We start from the raw sequence: 26,679 nt of genomic DNA, 5'->3' as shown, positions 1-26,679 counted from the left end.
AAATAAGTAGAGGTAAGGCGGGTTATGCATATGGAGAAATCTTGCTATATTAACGATTGAAAAATTGAAGGTTCTTATTGAAACCCAACTCGTTCGCCATGAAGTGTTTCGTTATAGTGTGCTGTGCTTTACTGCACCTGACCCAATCCAAAGTATTACGTATGTATTCTTAATACTTTTCAGATGTTGGTTGAAGTGTTTAATGGAAATTGCTACGAATACTCTTGAAATTAGAATTGGATGAATATTTTTTATGAGAAATATATGTTTCAAAAATTTTTCAAAATCACAAAAAATAAGTATAATGATAAAAGTAGATATTATTCATTGATTATGTTCTCTTTTAACTATTAAAATCTTATTTGGATTTCTCTATTATGAAATGATTTGAATCAATGCTCTTTGATTATGTCAAACCTTAAAGTTTTTCAAAAATCTCAACATATTTTTGCAAGTCTATTACGAATCAATTAGAGCATAATTACTACATAATTATTCCTATGCCGTTTATTCAAAGTCCACAAATCAGCGATGTTATTGATATTCAGGGTCACGTTGATTTTTTTGCCACTCAAAACAAGAAACAACAATTTATACTTATGCTTGAAATTGAATAATATGATTTGGTGATAGCTAAATTATTACAAGCAAATTATTCGTCATTCATTCATTTTTCGATCCACTTGTCATAATTAAGCATTGCATAAGCTTTTCGATATCACGATAATCTTCCTATTCAGGAAATCATATCTACTTATTTGCTACTTATTTAGGACCCAGATAGTCTAGTTTTCAAGTGGAAATGATGAAAAATTAGGATATAATAAAGATATACAGATTTTTGCGAATATTTTAAAAACTACAAAGAATTGAGGAATTGAAAAAAAGATCCTTGAAAAAGGAAGAAATTTCCAAAAAAAGTCCCAACTCCCGAAACTATTTATAATTTTAATTTAACGCCGAGTAAAGCGAGTAAGCCAGACAAAATAATTTTTTGAATATTAAATATTAATTTGAAAATTTAAAAAATTAGGAAATATTCTGAATACTATAAAAAATTGATTCTCGTAAAAAAACTTGAAGTGAATTATTGAGAAAGCTAGGTAATTATTGATATTTTACTTGACGTGCGTCTTCATTGAAGACCACGAAATAATTTTCCGAAAAATGTTTTCGCTTCAGCCCCATTTGTTTATAAATTGTTTATAAACAAATTGACTAGGTCGGTATGAAAAAAATACTTTTTTTCTGTGACGGGAAAAAACTTTGACATTTTATCTCTGATGAAAGGTAACAAAATGTCACTTTTCATAAAATTACTTTTTTCACCGGTCTCCGTGAAAAAAGTGAGTATATATATATATATATATATATATATATATATATATATATATATATATATATATATATATGTATATATATATATATATATATATATATATATATATATATATATATATATATATGTATATATATATATATATATATATATATATATATATATATATATATATATATATATATACATAAGTAAAGGTAGAAATAAAATTTTTCAATATTGAATCGTTGTTTTTCCCGTCACAGAAAAAAATTGTGTATTATACACGGGAAAAAATCAGATTTTAGCTCTCGGTTTTTTGTCACAACACAACCTCGACCTAAAATCTAATACTTTTTTCACTTGTTTAATAAATAACTATTGTTGTCTTCATAATGTTATGATTTTTTTTGTAATGAAGCTTATGAAGTTTATGATGTCTGTATACTCAATACAAATGGAGTAAAAGCTTCTTGAATGTTGGTTCTCATTCGTCAGGAGAAGAGATACCCATATACCTTTTTTGAACGGTTGAAAAAACTCAATTTCTGTTTTTCAAAGAAGTCTCTGACATCAAAACTAAGTGAGTTATGATGAAAATAACGTTGGTCCTTATTTTTTTTGGTGACATAATCACCACCCTATGTGGAAATGGACGTTTCCACTTCACAATGTATTTGAAATTGCTCCAAGAGTTTGGCCATTTTGAAGTTCAAATTTTTCAAGCGAATGTTTGCGAATCATGAAATCATATATCATGATACTATGACACATTCCATTCCAGAGAGAGTAGTTTCGAAGTTCATAGTTTTCTGGCTTCTGATTGCAAATATCGATTTGAACAAACTGCTAGTTAACTGCGCAAACTTATTTCAATGTTGTGTCATTAAAGTCGAATGTGGTTTTGAACAGTGTTTTCCTTTCCAAGAATGAGTGTTTTGGTTTCACTTCATTGAGCATCAGTTTATTAGCGGTGAACCACTCTGTGGATTGATGTAGTATACCTTTCAACTCGTAAATTACTGATGATCTATCATTAATTCTCACAATCAGTGTTGAAAAATCCGCAAAGTAGATAACTTATGTATATTAAAAACTAGTGGCCTCAACACAAAGCCTTGGGAAATTCCATTGTTTATTGGAAAAGTCTTGCTGGTTCGATTATTACAATATATTGATAGTGATTTCTTATAAGAATATAGTGGCTGACAATATCGAATGCTTTGCTGAGATCTGCAAAAATAGCTAAAGAGTTTGTAAGTGTCTCAATCCCTCAGTTACAAAATCTAAAAATCTCATCACTGCATCAGAGTATACGTATCATTTCTAAAACCAAACGGCATTCAGTGCAAAGTTGATTGCACTGAAAAAAATCCCTGCTTCTGAAATACATATACTTCTTGGCCAACCATGGCCAATTTCCCAATAATTGTTGGGATCTATTTTGACGACTCCTTTATGAAGGGAAATAATCTTGTCAGTTTTTATTTGTCAAAAAATACCCCATCATCATCATCAGCAACCTAAATTTCTTTTTTTTCTGATTGATTCGTCCGTTACTTGATGAAGATCCATAGTAATTTCAAAAGTGTCAAGTGTCAAGTAATTTGAATTTAAAGCTACTGTGCTAGCGAAACATGTTGTGATATATTTTTCAAATAGAGTTTGTGGAGATCAAATCGTGAGGTGTAGTTTTTGAAAATGAATATTTTATTTTTATGCTGTTACGTTGTGTGCGAAGATATTTGTGGCGTGATAGTTCGAGACACTTCATTGTTTAATAAATTTCCTTTTCTGTAACTGTCAGGAATGTAAAGAATGATTGCGCAACTAATTTGAATTGTTATCAGATGAGCCGTATGAGCATTTTAGACACTGGAGTTGGTGAAAATATCATCAATGACTGTTTTTGAATTTCCATGAATTCTAGTAGAATCTGAAATATTTTTCAAGAGCCCTAAGATTCAAATATATTCGATATTACCATAGTTACATTATTATACTCAAAAATGATTGAAATCACCACGTAATGTGACCCGTAACATTATTTTTATCAAATATTTTTAATAGATCAATCAGTTTTTATGATGTACTGTTTGAAACCTTTGGTGTAGTAATGAATATTACTAAATATAAACTGAACTGAACTGAAGATGAAAACAGTTTTTATCTTTCTCTTGAAGATGATCACTTGGTGATCGAAACACGTGTCGAGGTGTAAAAATAACGATTTGGTGTTGGGGAAAAAAAACTCCAGTAATATTCATCAATCAGTTTGTTCATGAAAGCGTCAATATTGCCGGCTCTGAATGAAATAACTGTAATTAAGCTGTTTTATCAAAGATCTGAGAGTTGTCTGATGAAGTGGCTCAGAAAACAACGAAATAACATGTTATAATCTGGGAAATATTAATATCCATATAGGGTACTTTAAATGTTACCTCCATTTTCGTCAACTTCAGTTTATGCGATTTTTGCAAATACTTGTACTGGAATACCAACATGAAATATTTCATTTCCAGTGTTTTCATTATTTGGGTTTTTCAAAATGTTTTCAAAAAATAAATCAGGATACATTTTCAAAATGTCTCCCTTGTTCTGTAAATTTTCTGAATGTCTTTTAAAAGTTTGTTCTCACGCGGTTCAGAAGAAAAAATATTCGTTAATTTCATATCCTCCTATGTAATATCGGCAGAACGGTGAATCTCTGATTTTACTGTCCCTCATAAATAAAAATCTAATGATGTCAGGTCTGGTGACTTGGGCGGCTGAGGAATACGTCTTTCTCATCCTATCCACTTATCAGGAAACATTACATCCGACTCCTCTTCTACGTCCTCCAAAAATGTGCTGGTGCCTAATCTAACTAAAGACACATCTTCAATGTAATTAGGTAGGTGTTCGATCAACCTAGGAAATTCTCCTCTGAGAAATCAAAGGAACATTCAATTTTTGGTTGGAAAAATATTTTCCATCAACATAATTACATAACATGGAGATCGCTCCATACATTAAGACTCCATTTATGTTGATGATCGTTAACATGTTTGTGTTTCTTTATACTATAATAATGGCAGTTGTGCATATTGACAAATCCATCCAGGTACATGGAATGCTTCTCAGGAATTTTTAATTTTTTGTAATTTCATTTTGCATCGTCCCACAAAACCGTTGTTTCTACGACACATGAAGACATACAATTGAGAATTGGTGAGGGATTTCGACGAATTATACCTTTACATCTGAGACGCGTGAGGAAAAACTTTTTGAAGAGATGTAGAAAATGTACAGAATGAAGTGGAAAACATTTTGAAAATGTTACGTAAATAATAAAAGGAAGGCTAGGAATAATATATAATATATTGGTATAAGTACTTTCATTCAGAATGAGAAAACTGTTTGAAAAAATCTTTAACTGAAGTTGACAAAAATCAAAGTTTGCTTTGAAGTACTCTGTATAAGGTTTGATATATCTCAGATCCTTGTCAGTGCTGAGTAGGAAACTCGAAAAAATATATAATAAAAAATAAAATGATTGTTGCATATAACTTGCTCACACGGAAAAATGCTAGTTTTACTTTCAGATTGATAGATTTAATTTACGAAAGAGTGCAAGTGACTTTAGGTTCTTACAAAAAGTGAAGCAACATTTAATGATAAATATCATTATCATTATATAAATATTAGATTATCAAAAAAGCCTAACATTATTTTATCTCACTGCAGAACGAGCATAGAATAAACGTTCAACGGGGATTTCCTTGAATTTTAAACCATGCTAGATCACTGGTATGGGAATTAACTTCAGGTAATTTTATGTTCCAAATATTATTATTCAACATTGTTTTTCATCCTTGAGAAGACAGGTTTTCGTTGTCACAATCATATGTTATTCATTTCGCGAAGAAGAAGATATCACTATTATTGAAAAGGAAAACGTGTAGTTTGGTACGTAAGCGGTACTTAGGAACATGTTGATTCCTTGAAAAACTTTTTATGTTCATGATGATTAGAGAAATATGTTTGTACTTTGTTACTACTCATGTGAAATCAGTGAAATCAGTTAGGAAAAAATGTATTCTTCTCGGACACATGCAAATTTCAACATAATAGATACCTATACCCAAAAATTAATCTCCACTAAAAATATAACTCCTTCAATTCAATAGATACCTACTTCATAGTAGTGTCCTACAGTAATTTTTTTCATATCAGATCATTAGAAATTTTTAACAATATTAGAGTAACTAATAACTGCGATGAATATCTTAATAGTCTTATCTTAATAAAAGTTACCATACCTGATGGATCTGCTTGAGCCGTTAATGAATTTCTTTTCATTCCGTCAAGAGTAGGAAGTTCATCTCACATTCTCTGGCATAACGTGGAAATGTGGCCCTGGTGAACTATTTACCTTTTTGCTTTGTCCAACTGTAAATATTTTCATGCAATCATGAGATGAAATATAAGACTTTGAAATTTATTTGTTTCAACAGAAACGGATATTCAAACTAATTACTTGATGATTTGTGATGCATTGTTCGGAACCTTTGGTGTAGTATTGAATATTACTGGAGTTTTTCCCAACACCAAACCGTTATTTTAATACCTCGACACGTTTCACTAGTTCGGACTTCCATTGATAAAATGATTTGAAATCCCTGAAACAAGTAAAAAAGAATCATTAAAAAAGAATAGTTGAAAATAACAATTATATTCAGCAACAATAAACCTGAAATGAAATGATAGTGAAATAACCTACAAGTAAAAATATAATAATTGAATAAATAAAAATTAAAGGAATAAAAAATAATTTAATATTATTTTCTTTTTCATTCCTTTAATTTTTATTTATTCAATTATTATATTTTTACTTGTAGGTTATTTCACTATCATTTCATTTCAGGTTTATTGTTGCTTAATATAATTGTTATTTTCAACTATTCTTTTTTAATTATTCTTTTTTACTTGTTTCAGGGATTTCAAATCATTTTATATAGTAGACAATGGAAGTCCGAACTAGTGAAATTCATCACGAAACATTGTCAATCACCTTCAAACACCTCGACACGTGTTTCGATCACCAAGTAATCATCTTCAAGAAAAAGATCTTCCCAATTTGGGTTTTCCCCGTTTTCCCCAATTCAATCTAGTGAAGACAATTGAACAATGGTACATCACCATTCTCCTTGCGAGAAAAATATTACCTATATTTTCATATTTATACATGAATTGAACAAGAGCTACACTGAACGCAGTTTTAAATTGATACATGCCATTGACTTGTTGCCAAAGTATTCATATTGTTAATGTGGATTTCGGAGTTGAATTGTGGAGCTGTCTCGAAGAAGTATTTTCATTTGTGCAAAACGAGTCATGATGGTATCTTGGTTAGATAATTTAAAAATTCCAGGACTGGAAACATTCTTGATTAGAACTTTATTATGGAGTTTGGAAAACAATAGAGATATATCTAATTAGATTAAAAACTTGCCTGATTAGATGTGATCTTATAAGAATCATATGGGCATATAACATTTATAATAGCTTCTCGATCATAAATTATAATGAAAGGTACAACTGGGACCTCTGAGGAAGAATAATATTCGTCTCGACCCGGGTTTCACCAACTAAGTTGGGGTCTTCAGGTGATAAAGATAACCAATGAATTATAATTCTCTATATAAGTGACAGCAAGTCGCAGCATGTTGACTAGACCTTCGAAAAACATTATCAATAATAATGGTCCCAGATTAAATCTTAAAGGAATCCTTTGGAAATAAATGAAACTGTGACAATCACTTTCCAAAATGAGTATACTGTCTATGATCCAACTGATTGGTTTCGCAGACAGACTGATTATGAAGTTAGTTTTGCTAGGAAAAAATTGTAGTAAAATGCAAGTTAACATAAGCAATTTGATTTTCTCAATGTAGGACTCAATTATTTTGGAAACCCGTCCGCCAAACTATGTATGCGTCTAATCAAAATGCACTTTATAGAAGTGATACTTTTTTGAATATTCAGCTGGAATTCGTAAAATAATCAATATATCTCATACCGATAGAACATTAAGAATAACATTGATGGTGTCAATGAATATATTAGAATAGCATGGAATGGTCATTCACATCAGTCTCTGATTTCAACTTTCAAAAGAATTTGGGACCGTAACCCTTCTGTTCAGCTTTTAGCAGTTGAAATCAAATCAGTGAAACGATAATTCTTCTAAAATAATAGCTTTCAAGCAAAAATTTTAATTCCTTGAAAACATATGTCACCCATATGTAATTGTTTGCTTTCAGTAGCTTCATTCTTTTATACAAAGTCGTATTAGTTACAACTTGCAAAATCACAGCCAAACACAAGGCTCTCGTGAAAATAATCCTAGCGAGGATCAAAAACACAGAACACGGATCGAAACCCAGCTCATCTCACTTTGACCGTGAGACTCTGAATTGGATATAAAATTACATTTTTCAGAATTGTCGTGAACAATATTATAAGCATTAACGAAATATGTGTTTTGAGCTCACTTACACAATGGAATGGAAATAACCCGCATAGTAGAAAAATTACAATAATATATCCAGAAAATTACAATATCGCTAAGATAACTTTTCGTGGGTTATTACCGCGTCTACCGGAAGAATAGATAACAAAAATTGCTTTTTGGCGACATTGACATTATATCAAAGGTTCGACAACTTCAACTTTTTTATGTGTATTCATTACCATTATTATATAACTCGCTAAATATTCTGCGACACCAATACCTACATCTAGATGTTATATCTGATATTATATAATGTCGAAATACAGCGGATTGACTTATGCAAGACTAGGAGTTACGTGACTTTCACATAGCCACTTAACGATCGTTAATATATGGATGGAAATTGTAAAACCTTAATTTTCATTGAGAGATGCCGTCCCATTCAGTGAAACGGAACGAATAGATTGTTTTTTGTATAATCCAGTGTTCATATAAAAGTAGTTTCGAAAATAATTTTTCTTTCCTGTAATACAATGTTCCTATGAAAGTAGTTGTTTCGAGAGTATTTTTTTCCAGTTCGTGTCTGGAAGTTACTTCTTTGCATTATCTACACATCTCTGTAAAGAGTTTATTTTGAAATTAATTGCTTTCTTCCTTTTTTTGGAAGATTCCCACCATTGCTTTCTATATAAATAACCATAGAAAAAATATTTGCAGACAGATTTGCTCTTCCAAATTATATATCCCTCCAATTTTACACTACATTAACAAAAAAAATACAAGTGGTAATACGGTGTCATCGTCACTTATAAAACAGAAATGTTCTGATAAGTTGATGAAAAGAAATGAAAATGACATTGTAGGAATTATAAAAAGACACAAGAATTTGTTATGAACTGAACTGAATTAGTTATAAGCTGAAAATGCGTACGAATATGTACTGAAGTGAACTGGAATATTTGTTTATTACATTGAAATATAGGACTCAAACAATTAGGAATACCTTCATTGAAAATGAAAAATCGAGTTCTTTAGGTCATTCAGATTATTTGTGACCGCAATCATCTCAGAGTGATGACAAATATTTTGTGAAATGTACCTACAGGTCTGGAACTCAAGTTGGAAATTCCACGGCAATTTGGCTGTCACTTCAATAAAATAATACAGTTGTACAGACAGATTGAAAAAGGCGGCAGTTGCAGGCTCAATCCTAAAATTGTAAGAATTTCAATATTTTCTGTCTGAACTGCTAGTCAATATTTGGCAATATTTCTTCTCATTAGTCTTTTCGATACCTTGTTGTAACGCCTATTCAACTTTTTGTTGAAAGTATACGATCTGGGCCTTCTACTCGTATGTTATAAAATCCTGCTGATGCACTTTTTATACAAGTTGTGGGTTTTCCAAATGCCTATTTATAATCTAAGAAAGGTGCAGGCCCAGCCAGATGCTTGGCTTCTCCTGCTATTCAAAATTTTGAACCGCCTTAACTCCGCCCACTAGTACTACTCCCCAAAACTTTGACTTTTCTTATAATACCAACGGTTCAGCCTTTTTTTTGTAAAAGCTTGAAAAAAAATTGTATAGTACTCAGTAAGTACCTAGTTCTTAAGCAACCATCGCAGCGAAAACGTGTTTTCAAATACCTAAACTTAGAGTATATTAATTGCTCGTATTTTCAATTTATTACAAGTCTTATTACTAGAATTTTACGTAACCGTCCTATAGAGTAACTACACCATTTTTATGCACAATTGTGTCAGTTTTGATATCAAACATCATGGAGAAAGCCGTAAAACACTATGTCCTTAAATATTTGGAATGCTTTAACAGCTTGAGCGATCATCAATATGGCTTCCGGAAACAAAGAACAACAGGCGACCTACTATCGTATGTCACCCATATTTGGAATAACGCAATCGAGAAACATGGAGTGTCAAGAGCTGTTGCGCTTGATATTTCTGAGAAATTTGATCGCGTGTGACCTAACAGTTTGCTGGTCAAACCCAGGCATCAGTTTTCTCCAAAATTCCGCTTTCTGCTTCGATAAGTTTGTTGGGGTTTAAAATGGACACCAATATGGTACACACCTCATCAAATTTTGATGCTTTTCAAAGCTCAGATCAGATCTTTTTTGGATAATTGTTCTCATTTATGGAGCTCCGTCCCAAAGCATACCCCGAAGCTGCTGGATTCCATCCAGGAAAGAGTCATCCACCTGATTGAAGACACGAACATCACTTGCCACCTCTATAGTCTGGAACATCGAAGAAATATTGGGGATTTGTCCCTCTTCTATAGATGTGTAGAAGTGTTCACCTCGACCTTCACTGTTCAAGGACTCTTTCATCTGTAGAACGGCGTTTATGTGGAATAAACTTCTTGAGAACGTTTTTCCAAATGTATTCAATCTCCAGCGGTTGAAATCCAATGTGAATCGGTACTTTTGTGCAGGAACTGCTCTCAGAGCTTCTTAAAGATTTTCCTGTAGTGCTTGTGTTTTGTCTTTAAAAAATGATTCGTAATATCACATTTCGCGGTAAACTAATCGCGAGTCTAACAGTGGAGATGGTTTTTCCTATCATTTGATTTTCGGTATCTCCGAAAAGGTTCGCATGCGGCATCGTTAAACTTTTTTGAAACATTTTTTCTTCCTACTGATGCTCTTCTACATTCAGAACATTTTATTTAATTTTGGTGGATCCGATTTTGAAATCTTTATTTGCGTTTGGGGGATTTGTGAGGTTGTTGTCAATTTTTGTAATCATTTTAAGGAATTACTAATTGTAACAGTTTTTCTCCTATCTTGATGTCCTTGAAAGTAATGTCGGAGCAACCATTGCCATTATTGTTGTGCTTTTGAAATACTGACAAACTGTTAAGAATTTTTTACGGAGAAGAAAGTTAAAATTTCTGAAATTGATGATTCGTTTGAAAGAAATAACCGTTTTGTTAATTTTCAATTTTCCCCACAGATAAGTAAGATTGCTGACTTGGTGCCAAGTTAGATAGAGCTACTTTCATTTCAATGTAATGGTATATCCTGATACCTCAAAACAGAAGAGCGATTGGAAGTCTGCATTTTCTTGTTATAAAATTTCACTGTAAAGTTGGACACTGTAAAATTCTGGTGGGTTCTTTTGTTACATTTTTATTATTAAACAGTAATAGTTCAAGACCCCGCAGCAACAAAAACTACCTTATCGCAATGAATTCAATATTTTTACAATAACTAGAGTAATGTAAAATTCCAAATATATGCAAACTTCGGGATCAGGGGATCAAGGGGTAAGATCACTATTAGTAATCGGAATTATCTTCAGAATGTGTCAACAGTGCGGAAGTCACACGTAGATACCGTAGAATTCGACTAGCACTTCATTTGCAATGAATATACGTTAGAATATTGAAATTTGAAAGTACATTCTCAATGGGAGAAGACAGGGACATATTTTCTGATATCTGTAAAAAAAAGAAAGCTTTCAAGTAAGCAAAAATGCATGGTTCTCAACTACGTACTATTTCATTTATTGTCAGGATATTAGGGTTGACATAGATCTGGCGGCACCGGAATCTTGGACCATAATGAAAATTCGAGACCCAATAGAAGACTCAGGTTTCGTTTGTTGCTATTTAGAGATATTGTTCGGATCTCTATCTCCAATCTCGTCTTTTCAATAAGTTATAGAAGTTATCTATATCGGTGAAGTCCTATATCCCAAATTCAGAGGGATCTGTGATGAGGAAAATACATTTACCGAATTATATCGCTTGGCACATGAGTGCATAGAAAGCGGCATAACTAATTCTACTTGATTTATGGATACTTTCCAATTCTATGTTAGGTTAGGTTGAATTCCAAACTTATAGCTGAATATTTTCTTCACATTCATTACCTCCAATTACTTTTTCAGCAACATACCTCAAGAAATATTCTTGTCAGAAGTCGGACCCAGAATATGAAAAATGCGTCTGGGAAGGATTTGAAAGTGTGCGACAGTACTTCGTCAAGGGAATTCCGGAACTTGACGTCCCTCCTGTAGATCCCTTCAAACTACCGTATATGTCTGTCAACAGAACCATCAATGAATTGATGAGCATCAGCGCCGTTTGCAAGGATATAACAGTGTTAGGGTTCAAAAATACCATCATTGACGATTTAAAGTAAGTTCAAAACATGTACGGTATGAAGATGAAGCTCAGTCATTTTTTTCCAACTAGGTACTACATTGACTGTGTTGAATGAAGAAAGTAATTTTTTCGTAATAAGCTCATTTCACTCTAGAAATGATGTTGATCAAAAAAAGCAGTTAATTGTCGTTTCAAATATTTGAGAATAGAATAAAGTTGTCCACTTTTCAGTTTTGAAGCTATCGCGAATGTTTTGTGCTGAATAATTTTATGCGTCACTTTTCACGAATACCTATCGGTTCAGAATCAAAAGTCCTAATAGGGTGTGCAGGTGTACACTAACATGTTCAGAAATTTGGAAATAATTTTATCCACTATAACATTCATGAATAGTTTATCGATTTTTGAATAGACAGAATTTTGAAGGTGCAAACATGAAAAACTGAAACGAAGTATTTGATATCGAGTGAACAAAAGTATAAGGATTGATTGACGGTGATTGACAATGTTCCATGATGAATTTCATTAGTTCGGACTTCCATTGTCCGATATTATATAAAATGATTTGAAATCCCTGAAAGAACTACAAAAGAAGAATTGAAAATGAATAGTTGGAAATAATAATTATATTGAGCAAAAAAAACCTGAAAAGAAATGATAGTGAAAAAGGATACAAGTGAAAGAACAATTGAACAAAAAATAAAAATAGAAAGTTAAGAGATTCTAAGCCAAGTTACTTCACGACGTTTCGATTTTTAGTATCCACAATCATCTTCGGGTGACTGACTGGACTGATTCCTCCTAGAGATGACTATTTATGGATCATTTGAGAAGTTTCACTTATCCCCGCTTTCCATTTTCCACTTCACTGGTTTAGTGGGAGATGATGGATTTCCATATGTTGCGTATAATTACGCTTGCTTGACTGAATACGTTGTTGGACAAATGTATGCGGCTTCTTTGATTTTCCTCTTCACAATGTTCCAATGTTCCTCTTTACGTATGATCTCAACTTGGGACCACTCGATGTTATGTTGATGGGTCCAAACATGCTCTGCTATTCCTGATTTGCTGGTTTCCCATCGCTGTGTGTCTCTTGTCCTCGGCAATGTGAACATTCAATGGCCTCTTAGTTTCACCAATATAGGATTTTCCGCACTCACAGGGTATCCGGTAAATGCAATTCTTGGAATCGCAGTCCGCGTTTGGTGTCCTGCTTTTCGTGAGGCTGCTGAGGATAGTGTTTCCAGATCTGAAGCAGTTTCTGATGTTGTACTTGGAATCAATTCTTCATATCCTTTCCGATACTCCTCTGATTCATTTCTAATTTTTCTTCTTTAGTTCTTTCAGGGATTTCAAATCGTTTTATGAAAGGATAGGTAGGTGGCATATTTGAGATCATTATGAAAAAAATAACTAGCAAATATGATTGATACTAATAAAAATAAGGCATATTGGTGAAATTAGTAGCACTCGTGGATTGTTGTATTTGTATCATTTGCCTTGTATGGCTTTCAGCAGTTTGGTTGGTATGTTATGTCCACATGAAGCGTTCTCATTGTGATTAGACAGTGCATGCAGGTTATAACGAAAAGGTCCTAGATTATCTGCTGATGCGTAATCACTAATATCCGAGCATTCCAAAGGAGAGTCAATTTGTCTCTAAACCTGATCAATATGATTTTGAATATGAATTTGGGAAAAAAATATCCACGGAATTCCTACTGATACTGATACATTATTTATTTCTAAGCACTTCAAACAAGTTGGTTTTCCATCACAACCCAGAGTTTTTTTCCTTGTGAAGGACTCCAAATATTGTAATGATCTCAGTTGACCAACTCATAGATTATTCATTCTGGGAGTCTTGCTGTGAATGAAGAGTGGTAAAAATTTTTAGATTCGGTTCTTCATCGAAAACGTGTTCACCACTCCGTGTGAAACGTGTTCACTCCAAACCTCCGACCAATTCCACAGTTCCATCTTCTTTCGAGGAATATTACTGCCTGAGAACAGTCAGCTAGTGTCAAATTCCGCGATTCGCGATCCATAATGAACAAGTCGAGCATACACAAGCAAACTTTCCCTGCAAATGACAAATGCAGACAGTGTCTAAAAATCTTTACAAAAAAGCAACAATAAGACATAAATATAAAATAAAGTAACTCTTGAAAATGGTTGTAATAACTGTCATTGCGAAAGTTAACGAAAAATATCATTTTATTTATAAAGAGGGGAGTCGGTCACCCGGTTTTTCGATATCGATATTTTTCCAACAGAGTAAGCGTTGAATTTAATTTATAATTGTTGAACTTTGGCTGCATCATGAATGGTTATGTTTCGTTCAGGATAGACTAAACAAACGTATCCTGTTGATAAGTTATAATACTAGGAACGCGAAGATGCAAGCTGCGAGTTTGCATTTCAGCGATCGGACAGTTGCGGAAGAGGATCGCGAAACGGTCGCGAAAGTCAGTTGCGGAAGACGGTTGCGAAGAGGGATTTTGTGGAAGGGGATTTTGCGGAAGGGAATTTTGCGATTGAGGAGTTGCAAAAAGAGTCCTTGGCGAAAGAGGGTTGAGAAAGTTAATTGGAAGTGGCCATCTGACAGTTGCGGGAAGTCGGTTGCGAAAGTGAATTGCGATAGAGAAGTTGAAAAGTCAATTGCGAAAAGATTCCTTTGCGATCGAGAGTTAACTGGGATAGTTGCGACAAGAGACTTCCGAAAAGGGATTTTGCGATAGTGGAATTACGGAAAATTGCGATCAGTGAGTTAATTGTTGTTTCGTTTGGTAAAACTTAGAATGAATCAGTATTTCACACGGATACAGTACCAGAGAGAGAGAGAGAGAGAGAGAGACCAGAACCCAGTATAGTATCGTGAGCCAATTTGGATTTTTACCAACCCCCATGTTGGTTTAGAGAGAGAGGATGTCATTTTAATTTTGTAATAATTGTCTTATTGTTGTTGCGTCTTGGGGACAATATCAGGGCAATAAATTACACTACACCCCTTCATATGTGTGAATATCCTAGCATTAGTACACACAGGGTTGGAAGCTAAAAAAATAGTACGGGGGCCAGGCGATTCCAAATAATTACTTCAGAATTTCCGCAAAACGCGAATAGAGTAATTTACGTTTTCGTGCAAGTTGGAATTCTACATTATGAGAGAATATATAACATTTCACAAGTTGATGAAGAGATAATTTTTCTTTGACAATCAGCTATTTGAGACGTGCTTTCTTGTTAAATTTTGATCTTACCTTTCGAACATTTATGCTTTTCGTTTTTGTTGGACTTTTATGTTATAGTTTTACACGGTTATTTGTTATGGTCTATAAACATACCCGTTCATTCTTTTTTCATTTGTTTTGTAATATAAGACTAATCTGAAGCTCCTTGTTGTTTTTAATTTAATATAATATAAGACTAATCTGAAGATTCTTGTTTTTAATGGCTCACTATTCGAGCAAGTCCCGCACCATTTCAGGGTAATTGAAAGGCCTTTAGCCTTAAGTATTAGCCTCCTGCCTCGTTCCGGAGTGGAACTTAGACAGAAAATCATCTCAAAAAGGTACACGGTGTAGTTAGGTTTCAAAAAGACCGGCCCTCGTGCGATCGGCACGAACCCTACAGGTTTTTCGGATCTGCCTTGATATTCAAAATTCGATGTGGAGAAATCTGCATTTGATGACAGCCGCTGCCAAATCAATTTCAGAAAATAAATGAATCAGAAATGAGCATTTATTATGCTGGAAACAGTCGGAATATTCAATAATAATGGATAAAACGATATACCTTTTATATATATATATACACACATATAGTTATTCTGTTTATTCTATATTCGATATAAATTTCTACAAAATGAATAGGTCATCAATCAAAAAAATAAGACATAAACATATCTATATATCTAAAAATTTTACATGAGTACACTATGTCAATATATATGAATTTGTGAACACAAGTCACTCTTTTAGATGGTGCTTTATTATTAATTACATTACATTAATAAATGAATTTCTGGATACCTGTACTTTTACTTTTCAAGATGCAATTTTTGAACGAAGCAGTGTTTGTCATTTATCAAACAGTTGAATTGCCAAAAAACCACTACCAGAAACCACATTTGATATTTAAAAGGTAACTTTCATCATCAACCTTGTGTTTTGAGTGGATAATGTTGATAACTACCCCGCCTAGCAGAATCGAATTTAACTAGAAACATCGTCACGACAATATTTTCAGGGTTTCGAAGTTGGGTTCGAATCCATGACCCTTTGAAATTCATACACACTACCAGCTCACAGTTCAATTATTTGTTAGCATACAAAGCTAGTTTACAATGGGAAATTTGGCATTTGAGGAATTAGTGCATACCTTCATGAACTGAAGTAAATCTATAATTTTTTTCAAGAACAAAACACAAGCAAATGTGCCAAGTCACTTGAATACTTCCCGTGGAAGTATCTATAGGAGAGAGACAAATTTCTTCGATGTTCCAGACTATCAAGGTTGCAAGTGATGTTCGTGTCTCCAATCAGGCGAATGGCTCTGTTCTGGATGGAATGCAGCAGCTTCAGGGTATGCTTAGGGGCTGAGCTCCATACATGAGAACAATACTCCAATGAAGGTCTGATATAAGCTTCATAAAGCATCAAAAGTTGCTGTGGTGTGTACAGTTTTCTGGTTCGGAACAGTGTTCCAAGCTTTTGAGAAGCGGCTTTTGCAATTCCAGCGACATTGATGTGCCAAGACATATTGGTGTCCATTTCAACCCTCAACAAACTCACCAAAGCAGAAAGTGGAATTGTCTGACCTGACATTATTGTATCCGGTTCGGAGGCATTCATCTTTTTGGGGAAAACCGATGCCTGGGTTTTTGTGGCATTCTATTGAACCTGGTTACTTTCACCCCAATTCGAAATTACTCATTATAAAGGAAAGTTCATCGGCAGTCAGGAAGTCTGACAATAACGACCTATTCACGAAATACAACTAAATATTGACGGGAAGGTATTTTCCTTGGGTAAGAGTCCTCTTGACTGATTAGCGAGTAGCAGAAGCAGAATCTGACTAAGGAGCTAGAGGTGAAAAAGCTCTACATGTATAGCTGAGGTGACTGCGGTCATTGAGGTGAAATCTTGCACCTTGAACATCTGACCTCATTCCCCACCAACCAACTGAAATCTCAGTTACCATGAGGTTGTCGTAGAGGATATCCCAGAAAATGGACCATTAGTACGATTCCGACCTGGATGCCTGGGTTGAATGGGAAGGTCTCCTAGCTTGTGGGGGAAGCCAATGGGCGGGGCGCTTCTCTGAAATGCATTGAAGGAGACCTATTTTTCAAGCCATATATTTGTTGCACACATACCTAACGAAGGTAGGTTTTTCAATGTTTGGAAGAGTATCATTCATGCTGTCTGATCTGAATGATCACCCACCAAATGGAGTAATCGGCTTCATTGAGAAACCGGATGCATTTCGTAGAGTTTGAATAGGCGTGAGCCACAATAAACTCTCGTCGGTGGCAATTATGGGTCGAAATGACCCAATCACTTTGAACATACCTACCTAATCTGAATGATCGAACCGTCTTGTTTTTTATCTGTAATTTTTGAAATTTTTCTCATTGTTGGGGTCTAATGTGGAATGAAAATTAGAGATCTTTTTTTTTGGTATAGAACTGATTGACTAAAATTGAATCTACCAGTTTGGAAAAACTATCCTGCATGAATAGAAGTGAAACTTCCAAAACCAAATCGAACATGCCACCAAAAAATAATTTATTCGATTACACTCTTGACTATATCTATTTGCACTTTTAGGGCCGATCCTATCAAACATTCAGGTGAAATCCGTCTTACTATCCCCTGGTTATACTTGGATATGGACTACGATGTTAGAGGACAACTTCTGATCATCCCGCTGGAAAGCAGTGGTCATTTCCAAGGAAACTTCAGTAAGTCATCAAACTATTTCTCACGACTCTCTTATCAATTTTCTGATTGATTCAGCCGTTACTTGATGAAGATCCATAGTATACACCTCACGATTTGGAGATGAAATCGTAGTAGTTTTTGGAAAAATCTCTTATCAATATTGTGAAATAACGGCGAGATTAGTTGATTCAACATTTGAAATGGTGATTTTCTGATCTATTTTTGGAATAGATGACATCACATAATAATCCTGTTGTTTTCACTGATTAGTGAGTTCAAAGCGTTTTGCATTTCGGAAAATGTTCTAGAGAATGATTTTTGAAAAAAATATTCGATGTTGAAATATATGAAGAACATATGAGTTATCTATTTCAAAATAGTTGATTTTTCAGTGCATAGATAAGAGTATTTCTTGATATCGTCAAGAATAGGTTTATCAAAATACTATGAAAATAACTGAAATGGAGATGAAATAATCTCTTATCTTAAATGATGTATCACTAGTATGTTGATGTATTCACTTAAGTTATTTGAGGATCTTTCATAATTCGTTAGAAATATGAGTTGTCAATTTCGTTATCTCAAAGCATTTAAATGACTAGATCGTATAACTCATGCAATATCAAACTGCTCCAAAGATTGCAAAAGAATCTGTATAATTTCATTGAGAATGAAAAAAAAAATTCTTCAAACAAAGAATTATTTTTCACACTTTTGTATTTCTGAATATATAATTCCAAGGAAACAAGAATGCATTCTTTAATGACCACCAATGAATGGCTTATTCCATAGTTACTGTAAAACCTCCATTGGAACCCTCTAACCCACAAAAAGTTTTGTACCACTTACAGATCAGTTAAATGAAGAGACCTTAAAAGTCATTTTCGATAAATCAATATGTGCACGGAAGTATTTAATAATTTTTCTAAGTGACATTTTTATGTTGAAGTAGGTTAAACAAAAATGGGAGTTAGCTGTTCTTGTTCTTCTGTCGACAAATTTAAATAAGGATAGATGAAAATGAAAAATTGAATAACCAGATAGTTTCTATTAACTTTCTTGTCAGACTCAAAGCTTCTTGATTTTATTGGTCAGTAATGATTACCAATATTTCAATAAATAAATTGATGGATGTGATCGGAAATCATGATGAAGAAAAGAGAAAAAACATAGGAACTTTCAATTCTCTTTTCTTTATTATTTCGTTAAATAGTTCAATGACATCAACAGCTAAAGGAAAAACATACATATAAACTTAGTGAAAAATTTTGCACGGCATGGTTCTACAGATGAATTTTGGAAAATTATATTTCTTGACTCTCTTATAAAACTTGAAACACATCAAAAACTGTTGATTTTTCGTGAAGTTTGAATTAGAACACATATGGATCTTCAACTCCAAATGAAGTTGCTTGCGATTACTTAAGTGAGAGCTATTAGATAGAGTCTCTTTTTTGTAGAAAGTGTTCAACTCACTTAGCCCGCTTGATTCTTCACGGGGATATGCATATCAGGACCGCTACTCTGGGTGTGGTTCCAGAATACCCTATTCTTATGGAATCATATGGAAATCATACCCTGAAAAATCAGTGTTTTGGAATGTATAAACTACCTGAAGTTTTTTTGATGATTGTTCATGAAACTTGTTATTGATATGGAGGATTTCAACCAACTAATCTGTTTCAATTAGCTAATGAATGAAAATGAAGAGTAATCTATGGAGGCATGGCATATTGATAGAGATACCCTTTCACTATTTGAATTGTTTAGAATTCGTGATGGTGAATTTAGGCAGGCGTTCGGAAGTACTATTTATTGAATTGGTGAAGATAGTGACTCCTTCTATGGAGTCATTTAGATGCGTTTCTGCACCAAGATTGAGTTGATGGTTATTTGATTTTTTCTTATTTTGGTTTCCTATCTGATTTTGTATGAATCTTTGGCTTGTTATAATGTTAGTTAGTATGTATATTGTTTCTTTTCAAAGTCATTTCCTCAATACTAATGAAAGGTTTCTATTTAATTAAACTTTCATTACCTCATCTCTCTTGCAAGTATTTGAGTGAGTCAAGAGGTTCTGAAATGAACGAATTTTCATTAAAAACACGAGGAATATATAATAATCAGAGCGAAATCTGAATTATATTGGAGGTTCAATTATTTAAAATTAAAGATATAAAAAAATGTATAAATAACAAGTTTATTTCCAACCTAATGCAGATGTGGTATAATCAGATACATTTACTGTAAATGTAAAGTAAGCAACGTTATCTATATGTACATAATGAAATCTATTTTGTTTGCACCTCATTCAACGAAATTTTACAAAAAACGAACATTCAAATTTTTATTGGATGAGTTTGGAGTGACATTTCATGAACTCCATTGTGATTAGTAGTAAGTAGTTTAATGGTTCACTCCACCTTTCTCCTGGATGAGCACGAATATAATTTGATGCATATTCCCCTTTATGTAACTAGGGGTGATATGATATATTTTTACTCCTTTTATTTGAATAATAACAATGGATTCTTCTTCTTTCTTTCTTCTCACTACTCCCTTATCTGAAGAATAGTGTTATTTGAAAGAATAGAAGAAAGAGGAAGTAAATAATGAAGGATAAACGGTGCAGAGGTAGGCTGAAATCTACTTTTTCAATTCCTCGAAATTTCAATCGAATATCCCATAAAATCAATTTTTAAGGTTTTTTTGTGTAGACTGGTATCCTAATGGAATAAACAAAAATTTATACCTAGCCCTTTGAATATCGGTTAACGTAACACGTGAAAGAATTCATTTATGTTGGGGAATATGAATCAATCTCTCTAGATGTCTTTGTTTTAATTGTTATTCAAATTTACGAAAATTCTTGAATTCAATGCCATGAATTATTACACAATTTTTTCACCAATCTCTTGTTGAGCCCTGAAAATTATAAAGTCAATATGATATTTAAGTTCTATAATGCAATGGGTTGCGAAAGTATTCTTGAGAAATGGTGCGAATTTTTCTGCCAAGCAAGTGACCTAGACATTTATATCCTTTGATTTCATTACGTTATCGCAACAATTAAATACAAATGTTGCAATTTTTCCATTTACTTAACTGCTTTGTTAGGAAGTTTAATGTGTCAAAATTCAGAATTAGATTATAACTCTCCGAAGCTTTTATTGAAAGATTGAATCAAGTTGGTTGGTTTGTCAGAAGATATACCAATGAAATATTTATTCGTTTCAGCTAACACCCAGATGTTCGTCAAGGGAAGTTTGAAAACCTATACCAAAAATGGGGTAGAATATTTCAAAACCAACAAATTGGATACCAAAATAACAATTGGAGATGGCGAGATCAAGTTAACTTCTAAGACTAAAGAAATGCAATACGCAGGTAAGGACCGTTCGAATTCATTTTACATATTACCTTTCACTGTCAAAATCATGACAGAAAAAAAACTCCACAAGAAAAAGTCTAACGGGGTCAAATCGCACGATCTTAGTGGCCAGTTCCCATCACCTCCACGTGAGATGACCATACCCTCAAATCGCTCGTGCAGAATATCCAATGTGGCATGAGCTGTGTGGCACGAAGCGCCATCTTGTTAAAACCACATCCAATTCAAGACAGAAGAATTTGATAATAATTGACCTACAGTGCTCGCCATTGACAGTGATGGTCTGGACACCGTCATTCTCGAATAAATATGAACCGATAACGTGCCAGCCCAAAATCCATACAAACAGTGCCATTTTTGGGATGCATGGATCTCATGTGGATTGGTTTTGTCCCAAATTCGACAATTCTGTTTGCTCACATACCCATTCATCCAGAAATGAGCCTCATGCTGAAGATGATTTTTCGATGAGAATCAGGGTCAGTTGCCTCTCCAGAGTCCATTCAGCGAACACACGTCGTTATCTGTGGTCGTTTACCTTCAGTTCCTGGATCAGTTGAATTTTGTACGGGTGCAGGCTCAAGTCACGATGCAAAATTCATCAAGTTGTGGTCTGCGAAAGGCCAAGTTCTTATGAGGTATGCGAAATCGACTTCCTCGGGTGGATCTTGCGTTTTGTCACCGTACAGTTGTTGGTCGATCTTCAATTTCCACATTTCGAACAGTCCTCTCGGTAGGACGATTATGGCAACCGTAAAATGTGCGAAGCGCGTGACACGTTGCTCAGCGGAACTGATACAATTTGTATAAGATTGAATATAATTAAATATACTTGATGACTTTTTGGAACGTATATTTTGACAAGTGAACAAACTCGAATGTTTTTAAATAACAACTACAACATAGTTATATACAGTGGGCTCATCCATCATAAAGGAACAATCTTCATTCTGCAACACCCCCACTTGATGAGGAGCCCAATACAGAAGTAGAAATCCTCATGTGATATCTGCACCACTCGTGTTTTCTTCTGTTGACTGCTTTTGTTAAAGAATCTGCAACCATTTTCTCAGTGGAAACTTTTGTGACGATAATTTTTTTATTTCTGACAGCTTCTCTGACAAAATGGTGCTGAACATCAATATGTTCAGTTCTAGCGTGATGAGAAGCAATTTTTGACAGATCTATTGCACTCTTGTTATTACAATATATGATGATTGGATACTTTGTCTCAGTTAGTTGAATTTCTTCAATAATTTGATGCAGCCACTGAGCTTCTTGTGTTGCATGAGAGAACGCAACGTACTCCGCTTCAGTTGCAGATCTTGCAACGGTTTGTTGTTTTTTACTTAACCAGCTGATCACGCCATTTGCGAATTTGAAAATATATTCACTTGTTGATTTCCTATCATCTCTATCATCTGCATAATCAGCATCGGAATAACCATGTATTCTACTATCTTTACCGCTCGAATAAATGAATTTCATATTTTTCGTACCATTCGTACCTTGAAGATATCTAAAAATTTTCTTGATAGCTGTCCAATGTTCTGGTTCTGGGTTTGAGTTGAATTTGCTCAGAGCCCCCACTGCAAATGCTATATCAGGTCTAGTAGATTGAGCAGCATATAATAAACTTCCAATCGCCATCTGGTATGGCACATTCTTCATCATCTCCTTTTCTTCAATATTTGGAGGACACATGAACAGGCTGAGTTTTTTGCCAACATCCAAAGGGGTTGAAACTGGTTTTCACTCAGTCATGTTAAATTTTTGCAAAATTTGGTTAATATAAGCTTCCTGATCCAAAAATATTTGCCCAGACTGTCTGTTTCTTGTGATATGAATACCCAGACAGTAACTGGCTTCACTAAGGTAGTTTATTTAAAACTTTTTCATAAGTTCTTCTTTAAACCATTTATGTGTGTCATTGTCATTTGAAAATAAGAGGAGGCCATCCACATAAATGACTACTATTATGATTTTTTCTTTTCAAAATGATAATACACACAAACGTAAAAATCAGCTTGAAGTAAACCAATGTTTTCCATTTCTTTATCCAATTTTTGGTTTCAAAGACGACTGGAGTGTTTTAGGCCGTACAACGCTTTTCGTAGTCCACACACTTTCTTGATTCCGTCGCATTTCTCTTCAAAACCTTCAGGCTGCTCCATGTATATTCCAGCATCTATTAATTCTGGTTGAAGGAATGCCGTTACAGCATCCATGTGATGAATATTCCAGTTATTCAAAGCTGCCAATGTTAACAGAAAATTGAGTGTTGTACCTTTAACAACGAGAGAAAATGTTTCTTCAAAATCCAAACCTTACATTTGGGAACATCCTTTGGCGACAAGACGAGCTTTGTATTTTAATACTTTTCCATCTTTTTTTTATTGTTTTGAAAATCCATTTACATGTAATTTGTTTTCAGTTTTCGGTAAGAATTACGAGCTCCCAGGTTTCATTTTTTACTAGAGAAGAATATTCTTCTTGCATCGCTCTTATCCATTGCTCAGAATCACAATTATTGAGAGCTTCATGAACATTTTTTGGTTCGTTAACTGCCTCCATTATTATGACAGCTTGCATGACATAATCATTGAATTTTTCTGGCAGTTTCTGTTCTCGTAAAGAGTACCTGTTTTCTGGTTGCTTGGATACGTTTTCTACGTTTATTGGTTCATTTAGGCAATCATTAGTATCACATACTGGACGTTGCTTGATTTCTCCATTAGTTTCTTGGTTTGCTTGCTCATTTTCAATAAGAATATCTTCAAATTGCAGTTTTTCATTTCTGTAGGATATGTTTCGGAAATATTGTCATCACAATATGCTTCTTCAAACACTTTTCCCGAAGAATAGAGACTAGTTGAAGCCATTTTTTGTTCGTCAAAAATAACATCACGCGCCTTACGTACATTCTGTGCTTTCATATTTATCAGCCAGTATGCCTTGGAATCTTCGCAATAACCTTCAATAAAGTATTTTGTGTTTTAGAGTCAAATTTTGTTCTCTTCACTTTGGGTATGTGAGCATACGCGATACAGCCGAAAATTCGTAGATTTTCCAGATTTGGTTTTCGTCCGCTCCACGCTTCTTCTGGAGTTTTGTCATGAACTGCAATAGTAGGACTTCTGTTTTTCAGATAACAAGCCGTATTAATTGCTTCTACCCAATATTCTTTAGATAAATTTGCATCTTGCAACATTGAACGGGCCTTTTCAACTAGAGTTCTGTTTATCCTCTCCGCTACACCATTTTGTTGTGGCATGTATTCAACTGTTGTTTGATGTTGAATACCTTTTTGGCGTAAATATTCTTGAAAATTTCGGTTCACATACTCAGCTTCATTATCAGTTCTAACAGCGGCGATTTTAATACCCGTACTTGTTTCAACCTTTGCTGAAAATTCTTCAAATTTGTTTAACACCTCATTTTTTTTAGTTAGGAAATAAACGACTGTTTTTAGGGTAAAATCATATGTAATTGTGAGAAAGTATAATTTTTTCCCAATTGATTTTTCTGACATCGGTCCGCAAATATCCGAATGGATGAGTTCCAATTTTCTACTGGCTCTTATAGCCTTACCTTTCGGAAATGGTTTTCTAGTTTGTTTTCCTTGAATACAACTGTCATACAATTTTTCACTGTAATATTTATCAAAACAGAGATCTTCGGCAAATCCATCTTGTAGTAACTTCATACCACCAGCACTCAAATGTCCTAGTCTTCGGTGCCAAATATCATAAGACAAACATTTGTGTGATTGTGTATAACATATTATTTCTTCACGTTGGTGTATGCAATCCAATTTATAAAGCCCACTTTCAGTTAAATTTGCAACTGCTATAACTTTTCCTGTAGAAATGTTTGATATTTGACATACATCATTTTCAAAGGTAGTTTTTAACTGTCGGCATGAAATTAAATTGAATTCAAGTCCAGGTGCATATCTTATGTCACGGATTGGAGTTTGGACTTCATATCCATTGACATTCAAAAGAACAGTAGTTTCACCAATTTCTTCTATATCAAAGTTCTCTCCAGATGTACTAACTATTGTATCTTGATTTCCAACTGCTTTAAGGTTTTTGAGCCAATCTTTTCTGCCAGTAACGTAAACAGATGCTTCTGAATCAATATACCAGTCATTTCGGATGAGATTTCCAATACCAAGGACTGAAAAATGCATAATCAAACCGGATTCATTAATATGAAGCAACATTGGTCTTTTCACTTCTTTTCGAGTATCTACAGTTTTTTGACAGATGACTTACTTTATGACAGATAACTGGTCCTTTCTTCATTAGGAAGGCGGGTTCTTTCTTGCTGTTTTCAAATTTGACTGCTTCTGCAGAAAGATATTCTTTTACCAAGTCTGTTGTAAGTTGAGCACCACAATTTTCCAAAGCCATGATCAACGGTTTGTAATAATCCGGAAGACTTACAGAGATGAGTGCAGCTAAGACACCATCATTTATTTCGTGGTCGATTGCTTTAAGTTGTTGAGCTAACTTTACTTTTTTAGAAAGGTAATCATCCATGCCTCTACAGTCATTGTACTTTATCATTACGAATTGTTCGATTAAAGCAGTAACTCTTGAAAATCCTAGGGGGTGGATGGATTCAATTCAACTGGATTGTGATTTTTATTTCAGTGGTATTTTTTGAGATAAAAATAGTAACCTCTTTTAGCCTGAAACAGACAGCTAGTTGGCGGAAAAACCAATTCTCAAACACCAATCATTTTATTTTTCAGCTGATCTGATTACCGAGTTCTTCAACGAAAATCCAAGACGAGTTTTGGACGCCGTCAATCCCATTTTCATTGAATGGACCAAGGACTTCTTCATAGAGATGTCTGATGAAATCCTAGCTACTCTACCAGCATCTGAATGGTTACCTGCTTGAAAACTAGTCAGCTTTGTTTGAAAACTGTAAAAAGATATGTTCTTGTGCAGCAAATTCTCAAAAATTCACTTTCCACACACAATTGCCACTCTTCTTATATTCTTAAGCCTTTTCAGAAATAATTTGTTGGGTCAAATCAGAATTTAGATCTGAAATTAGTTGGTGACTTTTGAAAAGTTTATGGTGAAAAGGTACTTCAAAAATTCTATCTGAACTAACATACTGTTCTTTATTGATTTTGTTATTATTATAGTTTTCAAACATCTTAGTTATAAATGAGAATTTGAGTTAAATGTTTGTAGTTTTCAAAAAAAAGTGAATTCACTTTCTCTCAAAAACAGGTTGTGAACATTCAAATCGATATAAATTTTTTTCAAATTTTCATATCACAATAATCAATATACTGGAGTTGAAATGCATTTCTATATTGAATCTATAATTAGTTTTCCATTCTTTTTCAAGAAAACATGTTTTTTTA

At 33.8% G+C, this 26,679-nt stretch overlaps 1 protein-coding gene across 1 annotated transcript; it reads left to right on the top strand.

Moving 5' to 3' along the window:
* On the top strand, positions 1–26,679 carry LOC111504341 (circadian clock-controlled protein daywake). The gene is made up of 5 exons (XM_023158871.2): positions 1–159; positions 11,729–11,978; positions 17,783–17,916; positions 21,134–21,283; positions 26,050–26,679. Exons 1-5 carry the CDS (start codon positions 99–101, stop codon positions 26,199–26,201), a joined length of 747 nt encoding a protein of 248 aa, XP_023014639.2. The 5' UTR covers positions 1–98; the 3' UTR covers positions 26,202–26,679.

The sequence above is a fragment of the Leptinotarsa decemlineata genome, unplaced genomic scaffold, assembly GCF_025532065.1.
Source record: "Leptinotarsa decemlineata unplaced genomic scaffold, Ldec_3_MD MMD2_tig00000133_RagTag_RagTag, whole genome shotgun sequence".
Classification (NCBI taxonomy): domain Eukaryota; kingdom Metazoa; phylum Arthropoda; class Insecta; order Coleoptera; family Chrysomelidae; genus Leptinotarsa; species Leptinotarsa decemlineata.
This window is presented reverse-complemented; position numbering and strand designations above follow the sequence as displayed.